The sequence below is a fragment of the Neoarius graeffei genome, chromosome 24 (assembly GCF_027579695.1).
Source record: "Neoarius graeffei isolate fNeoGra1 chromosome 24, fNeoGra1.pri, whole genome shotgun sequence".
NCBI classification, from domain to species: Eukaryota; Metazoa; Chordata; class Actinopteri; order Siluriformes; family Ariidae; genus Neoarius; species Neoarius graeffei.
The window spans coordinates 8,786,799-8,802,561 of NC_083592.1; the positions used below are offsets into that span (position 1 = coordinate 8,786,799).

Sequence of the window (15,763 nt, forward strand, 5' to 3'; positions counted from 1 at the left end):
GTTGTCTACACATAATCATACTAGAAATAGTTTGGTTTGTTTATTGTAAATCATGTTGGTTCTTTTAGTAAAAATAGTTTCTACCATACTGGTGCTAAGTTACGGAATGGCCGACCTGTTTCTGTTGAAATGTTAAGGAGTAAAGATGATTTTTAAGAAAACTGTGAAGGAATATTTATGTTGCAATTGTTAAACGACAACCAAGATGATTTTATGTATTATTAGTATCACTCATGTTGTCTTTCCAATTATTGTGTATGTCAACTTTTTTTCTGTTCACCAATGGACTTTGTGCATTTTGCCCCCCCCTTCCTGAGGACCACAATGGAAATAAGTTTATTGCTTTTTGTGTGTTCTCCTGGGCAGTGCATTGCTTGTTTTATATACATGTACTTTTTATTGCCAAATAAATCAAATATAAATGTATGAAAAGCGTCCTGTTTGACACAGTGATCCCAAACCCTCGGTCACACTGTTATTGCTCAGCATTATTTCAGTGTCGAGGCGCCTGATTTCATTGATGTCAACAGACAAAATGAGATCTCTATGGTAAGAACCAGCAAACGGATACAGCATCTAATTGTGCCAAAAGCAAATGGCTCGTGTCCTGTTCTGGCTCTGCAATCCCCGACAAACTCAAAGCTCATCGGTTCCTCAAAAATAAAACTACATATGCACTTGTAAAAACTAACTAAACTGAAAGTTTAAAAAAAACCTGAAAGACTAAATAAAAACTAACAAATTTTGAAAGTATAATAACACTGCCATGAACAGCAACCAAATGCAAATTTAACTCTTGGAATCAACTCTTGACCTTTTGTCTCCTTAATTCCTCATGAAATAACGAGGAAACGGGCCACACTTGGACGAAGCCACTTATCAGTGAGTTGTCCAATTACTTTTGAGTCCGTGAAAATGGCAGGACAATGTACAAGAAACGGCTGTAATTCCTGAATGGTTAATGTGATGTTTTTGTTCATCTTGAATTAAAGCTGGAATTCTGTATTTTAATCACGGCTTGACTGCTTCACTTCCAAATCCACTTTGGTGGTGTCCAGAGGAAAAATTACAGAAATTGACACTGTCCAAATACTTATGGACCTGACTGTGTTTTTCTGAAATGCTGACGTGCATCATTAATCATTGGAAATTTTTCTGATTATTGATGCATGAAAAAGACCTCGATCCCAAGCCTACTCCACTGTTCTTATAAACCCCATCAGGGTGCCGTTATCCACAAGTGGAAGCAGCAGCACGCTACCATCAACCAGCTGCTCACAAGAGCTGTGTTGGTGACCTCTTTAGTAACTTTTATAGAATTTATACATCTTAGTTTTACTTCATCTGTGAGTTACTGAAACTATTTACCCTTTTACAGGCTCTCACACACTGCAGTACCAACACACTGCTGTCAGAGGAATAAATTCCACAGAAGTCATTGCTGTGGGTCTGCTGGATGGAGAACAGCTTGTGTTCTATAACGCCAGCATCAAGATGTTAAGGACCATGTGGATATGGAATATCAATGCTTCTTATGCAGATTACTACGACAGCGTGACAGAAAATATGGAGGATCAACAGGACCATTTGCGTGCCGTTATGAAACCAGCAATGGAGCTCTTTAATCACACTGAAGGTGACTCACACTCCGAGCTTTAATCACTGCACATGGTACATAGCACTCTGTACATGTGCGTGCACACACATCAGATTTATTAAATACACCACTGAAAAAGAAAATTAAACATGGTCACATACAGCACTGTGCAAAGGTTTTAAGGCGCGTACACACAGGAAGTGAGAGTCGCCCATTGCTTTGTCACCATGGCAGCCCAGATATCAAGTGATTGACTTGTTGCTCAGACATTCCAGGCGCTGGTTGCCTTTAACCCTTGTCTATAGAACTATATAAAGAGGTAATTATCTTGTATATTTCCCACCCCCAAATGTTTCCAAGTGAAACGAGCATTATCTAATTACCAACGAAACCATAAATATGTGCATATGAACAGCGCAACATTTCAACAGTGACGGTTCACCCACGATCAAAGCTGTAACTTTTTCTGGAACGCTTTAAGGCCTGTTTCTGCCTGGTTAACTGTTGAGATCTACCCAGTCATTGTGCTCACTAAATATCACTAATCATTCCTTTTATAAATCAGGAGTCTTTATAGCCAGCTATTTTTCTTTATAGGCTTTCTGGTGAGAGATCAGTGCAAGATTCTTTGTATCAGAAATTGGGTAAAAAATTTAAATAAAGATTTATGACTCAGGGATGAGAATTTTCTGCGGATCTGCGGAATTCCGAGTTTTTCCTACTGAAAATGTCACTTTTGTGAAACGTGTAAATCCGTTGAGAATTTTTTTTGAGGGGGTAGGGGTCGGCGCGAGGCAAGGCTTGTGGTGGCACAAGCAGGCAGGACCGACCGCCCGCCCGCCAGCATCTTTCGGCAACACTCATCGCAAAATTAGTTGCAGCTGTGATAATGGAAATCGTCATTGCTTTCTTCAATATTTATGCTAACGACAACTCACGACGATTTCCGGCAACGTTTTGGCGCTAGTTTCATCTCACTTCTACAATTCACGGAGAAACAAGCTACATGTACACGGTTTTGATCACTAAGTTCTAGTCATTTTGGTTAGTTTTCAAAGTTACTTTGCCAATATGGCAAAAGTTTTGGACCGCAAAAATGAGGATCGTGCCAGGGAAATCAATAAATCGAACGGGATAAAGAACTGTTTCCGATGGGCATGGCCCGATAGTAGCGTTACCGTGCAGATAGGGACACAAACTGTGATGACGTGCCTGACGGAACATATCCGAAAAGTGGCCATGCCGGGAAAGGTTCTGTGTATTCTGTGCTCAGATATGATCAATTATGGAAACAGAGGAGCTAGAAACATCCAGGAGCACATCAAAACAAAAAAGCACAAAGGTACGTTTTACTTAACCCTTTGGTGACTGACCCCTTGAAAATGGTTCCTCCAGGAACCATGACGTTTCAGTTGTCAAGACAACGGAAAAACTAAAATACAAATACAAGAGCATTTTGTTTTGTGCACAAGAGCATTGTGATGTATCTTTCTGTTTTTGTATTTTAGTTTTTCCGTTGTCTTGACAACTGAAACGTCATCGTTCCTGGAGGAACCATTTTCAAGGGGTCAGTCACCAAAGGGTTAAATTGTCAGACGGAGTCAAGAGGAATCTAATATATCGTTACGGTTACCTCCATTATCGCTCACGAGATCTGGGCTCACGCTAGCCGCTCGCACGTCCGCAAATTGCGAAGTTTTATTCCAATTTGCGAAAAGAAAATCATCTGTATTCGCATTTTATGCGAAAGTCATTTAAAGTTTAAGCAAAATCCATCAAACAACTGCGATTTCTCAAGATAAACAGTACCTTTCAGGTCCTGAATTTGGGCGTGGGATTGCGGGTATCGCGCATGTGTGGTTTTTTTTTTGTTTTGTTTTTTTTAAATTCCCGCACCTTTAACAATTCTAATGCAAGAGATTCCCGCACACTTTACTGCATTGCCTGACAACGTCAATCTAATAATGGATCAGTGTGAATGCGTGACTACCTTCTGTTCTCAAGGTTACTTGAATTTAACCCTCCTTTTACTGACTGACCCCCCCTCTTATCTCCCCCGTAGCCTACTCAGAAAAAAAAACAGCAGACACAGACCGTTCTCTCTCTCTCACTCACTCACTCACTCACTCACTCACTCACTCACACAGAGACAGATACAACGCGCGCACTCTTCCTCTCTCGGACTTTTGCTGTAAAACAAACCTGGACCGCTGGCTAAAACGTACAAGTGCAGTGGCAGAAGTTTCCCCTGCTAAGAGGAAAACTCCTGAATCTGATGGTGGTAATAGCAGTGTGAGTGATACCGTTGAGAATACTGCTAAGAATACACAGGACGAGACAGCTAATGTTAACATTGTGAAGGGGATTAGATCAGAGCATGGCTATAAGAAAAAAGTATTTACAAGGAAAAGCAAAGGACAGTGATGCTGACAAAAGAGATGACCACTAGGAGAAAGAGTAGGAAAGACTACATATGTACAAGAATCCTGCACTCAGCAAAGATGAATTGTTCAGTGTTGAGAACAATTTGATATTTTTTTAAATTAAAGATGGCATATGACACAGGAGACAGGGCTATATGGTATAAGACAGGGGTTCTCAACCTTTTGCAACCTGGGCCCCACCAAAGCTGGTTCATTGCAGTTGGGGGCCCCTCTTCTCGCCCCGCCCCCATCCCCCCAAACACACTCACCCGCAGTGACGCCACCCGACCTACAGCACCTTATATCGACCGATAGATAGATAGATAGATAGATAGATAGATAGATAGATAGATAGATAGATAGCTAGCTAGCTAGCCCTGGGCTAGATTATTATTAGTAGTAGTAGTAGCAGTAGTAGCATTATCCATAGTAGACTAGCAGTAAGAAAACAACAAAAACAACAAATTATTTGGGTAGAGCTGAAATGGGGAAAGCAAAAATACAGTGTGGGGTAGTAGTCTTTAAAAAGACTGTTTGGGTTTTGCGCTGTATCGATGGATTGATGATAGTAGACTAGCGAGAGTCGGCACGAGTTAACTCGGCAAGAAACCAGACTAGTGTGTGTGTGGCAAGCACTCACACGGTGGCCACGGTATGCAGACTCACTCACGTGACGTTGCGTCATGTTCGCGTCACGGGCTTAAAATAACCTACACACAAGATTTTATGATAGATTGATGATAGATTTTATAATAGTATTGATTTGTATGTAATAGTCCAATGTCCTGCATTTTGACATGGGTAAATGTGTTGCATCTGCTTAGCTACTATAGCCTGTTAGCCCCAGATTTTTTTTTTCCTCCATACATGAAGCCTACTCGCGACCCCCCTGGAGTACCTCCGCGCCCCCCCCGGTTGAGAACCACTGGTATAAGAGAATCCTGAAAAGTCAACAAAGACTGTCATGTTAACGTTCTACATGTGGACTGAAACAAAGTTTGTAAATTCATTCAGTGTTAAGAACAGTTTGATAGTGTTTTCTTATTTTAATTGTAGACATTAAACAGAGGACAGGGATGATCAGATCAGATATGAGAATAGAAAAATGATAAAGTTGATAAAAAAAGATGATATAAAAATATTATAAAAGGAAAAAGCAAAGGTCACTGATTAAAGAGATGGCCACTAAAAGAAGAGACAAATAACACATAGTTAAGAGAATCCTGAAAAGTCAGCAGACTGGTTTGTTAGATTTTAAGTTAGACTTGTTGTGTCAATAAATTCATTAAGTGCTATTAAGAACAGACTGATTTTCTTTTTTTTTTATAATTAAACAAAGCGGTGACACTTAAAGAATAGTGCATGAAGATGAGGAAGAAGCAGCTGTGTAAAGCAACACTAAGGAGGTTGTAAAATTAGCTTAACTAAAAGGCACACAACCTTCCAAACTTTTCCTAGAGCCTTACTCGCACTACTAGAAAAAGGCTATTGGTGTTTTTATGGCATAACAGTCAGTCAGCAATGTCATGCTGTAAAGGATCTCTTTCATTTTGTGGTGGTTTTCTACCCTCCACCCGAAACTGAACAGTCCATATCTTAGACGGCTGGTGGGAATAATACTTGCATTTATCCACCCTTTGTCTGACAATGCTATCCAAATTTGGAGATATCAAAATGAAAAGTCTACTGAAAGATACCTCAAATGGTGACAAAAGGTTACATACTGTAGAGATCTTCAATCTGAGTAGTGGCAGAAGGTAAGACCTAAGCTATTTAAGCCCACAAGTAGCATTCGCCACAAACTGTATAAATCCCCCCCCATTTGAGTCACGGGGGGGAATTCCCCCCATTCTGAAAAATGAAATTCAGGCCCTGCCTTTCGTGTCCATCTTCGATGTTTTGATTTATAACCAACGCCCCCGAGTTTCGAAGCTTCTTATTGGTTGACCGCAAATTATGTCTTCCAATAGCATTGGACCTTACATATAAAATGATCAATTTCCGAGTTGCGCCGATAATGTCGGCAATTCTTGCTCATTAGTGAACAAGATTATAGCGAGGTTTTTTTAAAATAAATTATCCGACTTTATGTATGACAAAAACTTATCTAAAAAGTCTCATCTCATTATCTGTAGCCGCTTTATCCTGTTCTACAGGGTCGCAGGCAAGCTGGATCCTATCCCAGCTGACTACGGGCGAAAGGCGGGGTACACCCTGGACAAGTCGCCAGGTCATCACAGGGCTGACACATAGACACAGACAACCATTCACACTCTCATTCACACCTACGGTCAATTTAGAGTCACCAGTTAACCTAACCTGCATGTCTTTGGACTGTGGGGGAAACCGGAGCACCTGGAGGAAACCCACGCGGACACGGGGAGAACATGCAAACTCCGCACAGAAAGGCCCTCGGGGCTCGAACCCAGACCTTCTTGCTGTGAGGCGGCAGCACTAACCACTACACCACTGTGCTGCCCACTATCTAAAAAGTGAGAACATATTAGAATATTCTGTTAGCTTTCTCAGTTAGGGATAAAGACACGATATAACCATTCTAAAGACGTATTTTCTACATAATATCAACCCTGACAGAACTTTGGAAGAATTCACAGATGAACCAGGATATATTGACCAAGTGTACCTTGTTTTCAGAGCGTTTTGACGCACATGGTTCAAAGTTTTGACTGCAAGTGTTTCATTTGAGAAATTAATGGTGAATATCATTATATTTGGGTTATGAGATTAATTTATAAGAAACAACCATTGATTTTAACTCCCTGAGCTCCCTTCATCCTACCCATAAAGACCCCCCCCCCCCCCCCCCCAACACACACACACACACACACACACACACACACACACACGCGCGCACACACCCGGATCCCAATTATACATACCCACACAGGCCAGTCAGCATACTACAGAGGGTGACTAAGGGCTAAAATGTGCATAGATAGCAAAGAATGCAAAGCACATCACACCAGATGTTAGATATAATTATAATGAAAAATATGGACTCCGTAAATCAGATTAAGCGGGTTAAATTAAACACACAATTTCATTACATATATACAGTTGATGAAATGATCAAAATAAGAGGATTCAAGAATAAATAAGCATGCTATGAACATAAATCAAGAACATGGAAAGACAAAGGCAGGAAGCTTGCAAACACTTGAAACAGCAACAAACTACAATAACAATTCATTTTTCAATATTGTCAGTGGGCGGCACGGTGGTGTAGTGGTTAGCGCTGTCGCCTCACAGCAAGAAGGTCCTGGGTTCGAGCCCCGGGGCCGGCGAGGGCCTTTCTGTGTGGAGTTTGCATGTTCTCCCCGTGTCCGCGTGGGTTTCCTCCGGGTGCTCCGGTTTCCCCCACAGTCCAAAGACATGCAGGTTAGGTTAACTGGTGACTCTAAGGCTACGTTTACACTAGACCGTATCTGTCTCGTTTTCTTCGCGGACGCACTGTCCGTTTACATTAACCCCCCTGAAAAAGCGGGGAAACGGGAATCCGCCAGCGTCCACGTATTCAATCTAGATCGTATCAGCTCCGGTGCTGTGTAAACATTGAGAATACGCGAATACGCTGTGCTGAGCTCTAGCTGGCGTCTCATTGGACAACGTCACTGTGACATCCACCTTTCTGATTCGCTGGCGTTGGTCATGTGACGCGACTGCTGAAAAACGGCGCAGACTTCCGCCTTGTATCACCTTTCATTAAAGAGTATAAAAGTATGAAAATACTGCAAATACTGATGCAAATACTGCCCATTGTGTAGTTATGATTGTCTTTAGGCTTGCCATCCTTCCACTTGCAAGTAATAAGTGATATGCGCTGGGATCTCACACACAGCGGCTCAGTCCCGAATCGTGGCTTGTTCACTTCACTCGCGCGCTCTGTGAGCTGCGCAGGGCCGGAGTGCGCACCCTCCAGAGGGCACTCGCTGTTCAGGGCGGAGTGATTTGGAGCGCAGGATGCCTGCGGAGCCGAGCGTATCCGCGTATTGGTGTTGCTGTGTGCACGGCTAACGGTTTTAGTGTCAACGCGAATCGTTTTAAGAACGTTAATCTGATGATCCGCTGATTCGACGTAATGTAAACGTAGCCTAAATTGACCGTAGGTGTGAATGTGAGTGTGAATGATTGTCTGTGTCTATGTGTCAGCCCTGTGATGACCTGGCGACTTGTCCAGGGTGTACCCCGCCTTTCGCCCATAGTCAGCTGGGATAGGCTCCAGCTTGCCTGCGACCCTGTAGAAGGATAAAGCGGCTAGAGATAATGAGATGAGATGAGAATATTGTCAGTGCAAGAAGCATTTAGAAGTAGAACATATCTTGCTAAAAAAATTACTTTGCTAAAAAGAAAATTGTTCTTTTAGCATTTCTTGCTAAGCGAAATTGCAAATTGCTAAAGAAAAATTTGAGTCTTTAGCACTTTTCGCAAAAACAATTTGGGTCCTAGAGTGAGGTGTGTGTATGGGTCCTAGAGTGAGCGGTGTGTGTATTTATATATATATATATTTGTGTTAAATATATATATATATTTGTGTTAAATATATATATTAAAAAAACAAAATATATATATATATATATATATATTGTGCAATATATATTGTGGTTTTTATATATATATATATAATTAATTAGTGTGTCACGGAGTGAGCTGTGACGCTCGCGCGCGCGCGCACACCTCTCACGCAAGCACACAGGCAACATTCAAACATCTTGGCTGACCTGTTGCTGTGAGTTGCACTTCATTTCCATTACTGTTTTCTGTATGGGTATTACTGGTTTTCAAGCATTTCATACTCCACCGTTTGCCATAGTTTCTAACGAGAGCAGCATTTGTTCCGAGTGCAGGGAAAGGCCTACCGGCATTCTAGTAACATTTGTTTGGCTCCACTCATGTAAAACGCATCACACATTTCTAAGCATTTTCATCTCCCATCTGTTAAGCATTGTCTATGGTCTAGGAAACACATGTGCAAACTGGTTTTTTCTAACGTCAAGTTTATTTAGTTCTAGCATTTTTATAACAAAATAGTTTTTAGTAACTCATCACGCGAACTCCACATACTTCCTGTTTGTTGTGGGAAACCGAGGGACTGTACCATTGGCTTGTTATGGAGGGGTTTCGCGGGTGTTTGGTAGAACGGACTATTTTAACGGGGTGTTTTACTGGTGTTGGGGAAACATATTTTACTATGCACTGAAGGGTTTTTGGTTAAAGAAAATTATTTTGGATGTTTGTATATTTTGTTTTGTTTCTTTAAATTATTTTGTATTTAGGATGTCATTATTTAGTTGATTAATTTTGCAATTTGGGCTCAACTGTGGGCGGGGCTGCGGGTATGTAAGCTCTGCAGTAGCTCCAGCGCCTCAGTTGTGGTTGGAACGTCTTGTTTGAAGGTGCTGTGGTTTGGCTGACTAATAGTTTTGTTCAGGGTCTTTTTGATTTAGTCTGGCAAACTTGAAGCCTCTTTTTTTTTTTTTCTTTTTTTTTTCTTTGTATAGTTTTCTTTTTGGCAATTTGAACCTTTGGTTGGCGCACTGTAAATATTTGTACTATTTTAAGAAAAGTTTTGAAAATAGAAAAAAATTAATGTATTTTTGGAGGAAGAAGTTTTCCGGCTCCACTGCCGTCAGTCCTTGCAACGAGTTTATAAACGTTTTAAACCATCATTGAATTTGAAATGATGGATGGATGGATGGATGGATGGATGGATGGATAGTGTGTGTGGGAAAGGCGGATTAGACCGGCCAGGCATTTCAGAGTTTTTTTTTTTTTTTTTTTAAATGTCCCATTCTCATCCCTGATGACTGGTTAAATGTTTCACCAAAATAACAAATCTGAAGTCTTTTTGCTATAAATAATTGCATTCTAGCAGATCAATTCCTATAAATTAGATCGAGCAGCTATAGTGGATATAAAACGTATACACACCCCATTAAAATGATAGGTTTTTCTGGTATTTAAAAAAAAGACCATGATAAATAATTAAGACTTTTCTTAACTTTAATGTGACCTATAACCTGTCCAATTCATTTGAAAAACAGACAAATCTGTTCAAGGGAAAAATAAATAAATAAAGTACTACTTGTTGAAGCACCTTTTGATTTAATTACAGCATTCAGTCTTTTTGGGTTCACGCCTGCCATCAATTAAAATGACTCTGATTAACCCCAAATAAAGTTCAGACATTTCCTCAGTTGCCTCCTCCAGCAAAAGCCAGAGTTCCCAGAGAGCTTACAAAGCATCAGAGGGATCTCATTGTTGAAAGGTATCAGTCAGGAGAAGGGGACAAAAACATTTCCACGGCATTAGATATACCATGGAGCACAGTGAGGACCGTCATCAACAAGTGGAGAAAATATGAGACAACAGTGACATTACCAAGAATTGGATGTCCCTTCAAAATTGATGAAAAGACGAGATGAAAACTGGTCAGGGAAGCTGCCGAGAGGCCTACAGCAACACTGAAGGAGCTGCAGGAATTTCTGCAGAGTACTGGTTGTGTACTACATGTGACGACAATCTCCCGTATTCTCCATATGCCTGGACTATGGGGTAGGGTCAAAGAAAAACATCCAGGCCCGGCTAAATTTTGCAAAAAAAAAAAGCAAGAAAGGCAAGAGGCTACTTTTCAGACAAAAACCAGAATGAAGCCTGCAGAGTTTTGCTGCAAAAACAGAAGCAAGTGTGGCAGAGTCTGTAAGATGCTCAGTAAAACTTATTTCCTTATAAAGCTGCACTCATTGTCCTGGAGTTGTCACACCAGATATTGACTTTTGGAAAGTTAATAGTATTTTATTTATGTAGAAATGTTTAATTTCAATATGTTTGACATCTTTGCTTTAGGGCATTTCATTACACGTAACCGGTGAGTGGCCTAGTGGTCCGCCTCTCAATCAGGAGATCACGAGTTCTACTCATGGTCTGGTCATACCAAAGACCATCATAAAAATGGTGCCTACTGCCATCTGGCAAGGCATGCTGCAATATAGATGCGAGTGGGGAGTCAAACTCTCACGGTTACCAGAGGACCCGCCCCCACTGTACCCCAGCTATGTAATATAGGCTAGAGGCTGAGGCCTACGAAACGGAGATCGGCGCCACCAAATGCGCCATGAATGGTGCGGGAAAGACTATGACTTTTGACCCAAGACTTGACATGGTACTGCAATGTAATGTGTTTATCACTTTGCAATAGAACTGGTCTGCCTCAGCCCTTTTTTTTTTTTGGGGGGGGATGTGCATCTTCATATGCCTCATATCCCTAAGACCTACAGTCTATCACCAAGCCTATGTAAATGAATAGCCTATAATAACTGGGGGGAATAAATTGTCTTGATCAAGAATTACAAAGTAAGACGTGTAAAATAGCTGTTGAGGAAAGATAGCTGAGGTGATTTTTAAAGCACTTCCTGTTTCTCACAGTACCCCACTCTGTGTGGCTGCTCACCTGCTGAACTCCAAATGAGTCGATGTGTTTGCTTTAAATGACCTGTTAAAGATAATCTCCGTGAAATAGTTATGGCTGTTCAGTGGTGTTGATGGCTGGTGAAACAGCTCTGTGTAATAAACCTGTTAAAGTAACACAAATACAGTTTCCTTTCTGACATCTCAGAATTTATTGTGAATCCACAAATGAGCACAGAACAATACTGATGTGCAAAATAACATTCTGTATTCTCAGTAGTACACAGTGGTTCTGTAACATCGATTAAACAGCAGCAGATCAGCAGCACTAAAATTAACTTCAGTGCCTGATCATCACTCAGGCCAGTGGCCCTGAATTTTTAGTGGCCCAGGCCAAAATAAAGTGGCCCTTAAATTTCCTCTAGTCGGGGGGGGATAAAAAAAATACAAAGCCATTTTTACTTTAACACCCCATGGTGTTTTAATGTATGCCCCCAGAAATGGATGCATCAACATTTAATTCTGTGTAATTGTTACATTATTTAAACATTTATTAGTGATTTAGCTGATTGTTTTTATTCAAAGTGACTAACGATAAATGCATGTAGCTGAGAGAATCCAAGAGCGAACAGTGCTGAAGTACGAGTGTAAACAAACAACCTACAAATGCCATCCAATATCTGGAATGATCAGGGCAGTGAAGAAGTTGAAGCTTGGACAAATACATCGACAAGGAATTAAGCATTGTATGTTTGTTTCCAAAGTTTGACAGCATTTGCATTAAAATTGTTAGCCTATGCTTCTGACTGAGCTTTTGCTTTGCTTGCTGACTGCACTTTTGTTCTCCTGATGGTGGACTCATTAACATTAGCCAATGTGAGCGAGGCCTTCAGTTGCTTAGAAGTTACCTTGGGGTCCTTTGTGACCTCGCCGACTATTACACACCTTGCTCTTGGAGTGAGCTTTTGTTGGTCCACCACTCCTGAGGAGGGTAACAATGGTCTTGAATTTCTTCCATTTGTACACAATCTGTCTGACTGTGGATTGGTGGAGATTAGATTAGATAGAACTTTATTGATCCCTTTGGGAGGGTACCCTCAGGGAAATTAAAATTCCAGCGGCATCATTACAGGATAAACGGAGAATAGAAAAAAAGAGAACTTCTAGATAAATTAAGTATTTACATATACAAATATGTAAAAAAAAAGAATAAGATATGGGGGGGGAAGAGTCCAGCAGGAGAGGTATTGCACATTATATTGCACATTGTCCAGTATTGCTTTTTGTCAGGCTAGGCTACTGCTGCTACTTCCCGTCCTCTGTCCTCCTGTTACCCCCCCCCCCCCCCCCCCCCCCCCAGAGAGTTGTAGTACGGTGTGAGGGACAAAGGAGTTTTTAAGTCTGTTAGTCCTGCACTTGGGAAGGAGCATTCTGTCACTAAACAGGCTCCTCTGGTTGCTGATGACGGTGTGCAGAGGGTGACTGGCATCGTCCATGATGTTCAGTAGTTTGTCCATAGTCCTCTTCTCTGCCACAGTCACCAGAGAGTCCAGCTTCACGCCGACCACAGAGCCGGCCCGCCTGATCAGTTTGTCCAGCCTGGATGTGTCCTCCTTGGATGTACTGCCCCCTCCCCTCCCCCCCAGCATACCACGGTGTAAAACAAGACACTGTTGACCACGGACTGATGGAACGTCCACAGGAGTTTCCTGCAGGTGTTTAAAGGACCGCAGCTTCCTCAGGAAGATAAAGCCGGCTCTGTCCCTTCCTGTACAAGTGGTTGGTGTTGCAAGTCCAGTCCAGCTTGCTGTCCAGCCACAGCCCGAGGTACTTGTAGGAATCCACAGCCTCCACCTCGACTCCCTCAATCAGAACTGGTCATGACCTTGGTCTGGACCTCCCAAAGTCAGTGACCAGCTCCTTGGTCTTCGAGGTGTTGAGCTGCAGAAGGTTCCTTTTGCACCAAATGGCAAAGTCCCTCACCAGGCTCCTATACTCCTCCTCTCTGTTGTCCCTGATGCACCCCACAATGGCTGTGTCATCGGCGAACTTCTGAATGTGACACAGCTCCGAGTTGTAGCAGAAGTCCGCGGTGTACAGGGTGAAGAGAAGAGGGGCCAGCACCGTGCCCTGGGGTGCTCCAGTGCTGCTAATCAGTGTCAGACGTGATGTCCTTCAGTCTGATGTACTGCAGACTAAACTCTTTAGAGATGGTTTTGTAACCTTTTCCAGCCTGATGAGCATCAACAACGCTTTTTCTGAGGTCCTCAGAAATCTCCTTTGTTCGTGCCATGATACACTTCCACAAACATGTGAAGATCAGACTTTGATGGATCCCTGTTCTTTAAATAAAACAGGGTGCCCACTCACACCTGATTGTCATCCCATTGATTGAAATCACCTGACTCTAATTTCACCTTCAAATTAACTGCTAATCCTAGAGGTTCACATACTTTTGCCACTGACAGATATGTAATATTGGATCATTTTCCTCAATAAACAAATGACCAAGTATAATATTTTTGTCTCATTTGTTTAATTGGGTTCTCTTTATCTACTTTTAGGACTTGTGTGAAAATCTGATGTTTTAGGTCATATTTTCTATTTCTGCATAAATTCTAAAGGGTTCACAAACTTTCAAGCACCACTGTACGTCATTACTGTCGCACAATTAAAACGTGCCAGATGAGTCGGCTGGTGGGTTTTCAAAATAATAAATCCGTATTATACTGAGCGTATTTCCCACATTAATAAATACAAAGTACTTTGTGTTTGCTGCATCTTTCAGTTCTTTTAAATCAAGGCTGAACACCTTCGCTGCTGCCTTTTATTAAATCAAATCTGAGGCTTTTGATTCATTCCTCGCTCTGCACTTTTTATTTTTTTTTTTTTTATTCTTGTATTTTGTCTTTTTTTTAGCTTTTCTGTTCTTACTATTTTTTTTTTAATTGGATTTGAATGTCCTTTTAGACTGTTTCTTCCTCCATCCATTCACCCCAATACACTATATTATTGCCATTTTTGCACCACAGCTTATAAATTTGTATCGTGCCCAGGTTCAGAAGGAAAAACAAACTACTGCAAAACTCGATCTAAAATACTTAACGCTCCTTATGAAACAGCTCTGATAATGCATGACCGCAGTGCATGATGGGATATATTGCTTGGTTCGTGCTCATTGGTTGTACACTACTCTTCACGGTGTATTGTGGGATACTCTGAGTTCACTATACAGGGTGTAATAATTCTCACTATGCATTCAGACCGCACTACAAAATGACGAACTCACTACAGAGTGGGTGATTTCCGGCACAGCAGTGGAAATCATGGCGTGATCTGAAAAATTCAAAGCCATTTGTGAGTTTGCACTTTAGAACGAAACTTTTACTAGAATTTATGAACTTGGAGTTGAGAAAAGGAAAGCAAATAAGAGAGGTATTCCAGGGAAGGGACTCCCCCCCCCCCCCCCCCCCCCCCGTATTTCTCAAATCATAGTCGCCCTTGGGGTGACCAAACCAAGTTTTAGTGGCCCTGGTAAGTTTTTAGTCGTCTCTGGTGACCGTGCGACTGCCAAGTTTCAACCCTGACATCATTATATCAGTGTCTCAAACTGCAGACTCGCACTAAAGAGCTTCTCTGTTTACCTTTAAATTATGAAATTTTCTTTTGCGAGTTGCCAGCAACAGATTTTCTTTTTCCTACCAGAAAGAACAAAAGTGACTGACTAAAAACAGTGTAAGGTTTTGAAATGAGTGTAGAAGGAAAGTTCGCTCACCTGAAGTGTGTGCGCGCGCCACTGTACAAAAGACAAAACGTCAAAAGGACGAGTAGAAAAGCGCAGTGTAGCATTTTGAATAGTGTGTGTGTGTGTGTGTGTGTGTGTGTGTGTAGAAGGAAAGTCATCTCATCTGATCTTGCCTTATTACTTTGTGTGTGTGTGTGTAGGAGTTCACATATTCCAGAGGATGTACGGCTGTGAGCTTGATGATGACGGCACCACTAGAGGATATGATCAGTTTGGTCTTGATGGAGAAGATTTAATAAGTCTGGATCTGAAAACTGGAACCTACACTGGAACAAAACCTCAAGCTGTAAAACTTGTAAAGAAGTGGGATCCTAAAGACACTCGTGCTAAATCCCAGAAGAGCTACCTGGAGAATGAATGTATTGATCGGTTAAATACATTTGTGTCTTACGCCAATGAGACTCTGGGGAGGAAAGGTAAAGTGTGTGTGATCTGCTTGGTTACTATAAGCGCAGCGGTTATACACCATGTACACACTCCTTCATCCTTCACAACATGCATTCTGATAGTGCA

The 15,763-nt window shown here is 41.5% G+C and overlaps 1 protein-coding gene across 2 annotated transcripts in view; it reads left to right on the forward strand.

Moving 5' to 3' along the window:
* The window catches only part of LOC132872637 (class I histocompatibility antigen, Non-RT1.A alpha-1 chain-like), a 45,787-nt gene that overhangs the window by 9,557 nt on the left and 20,467 nt on the right, over positions 1-15,763 (forward strand). For both annotated transcript variants that reach the window (XM_060907590.1, XM_060907591.1), the window contains 2 exons: positions 1,379-1,636; positions 15,391-15,666. In XM_060907590.1, the coding sequence (XP_060763573.1) occupies positions 1,379-1,636; positions 15,391-15,666 (534 nt within the window). The remainder of the gene's footprint in view (positions 1-1,378; positions 1,637-15,390; positions 15,667-15,763) is intronic.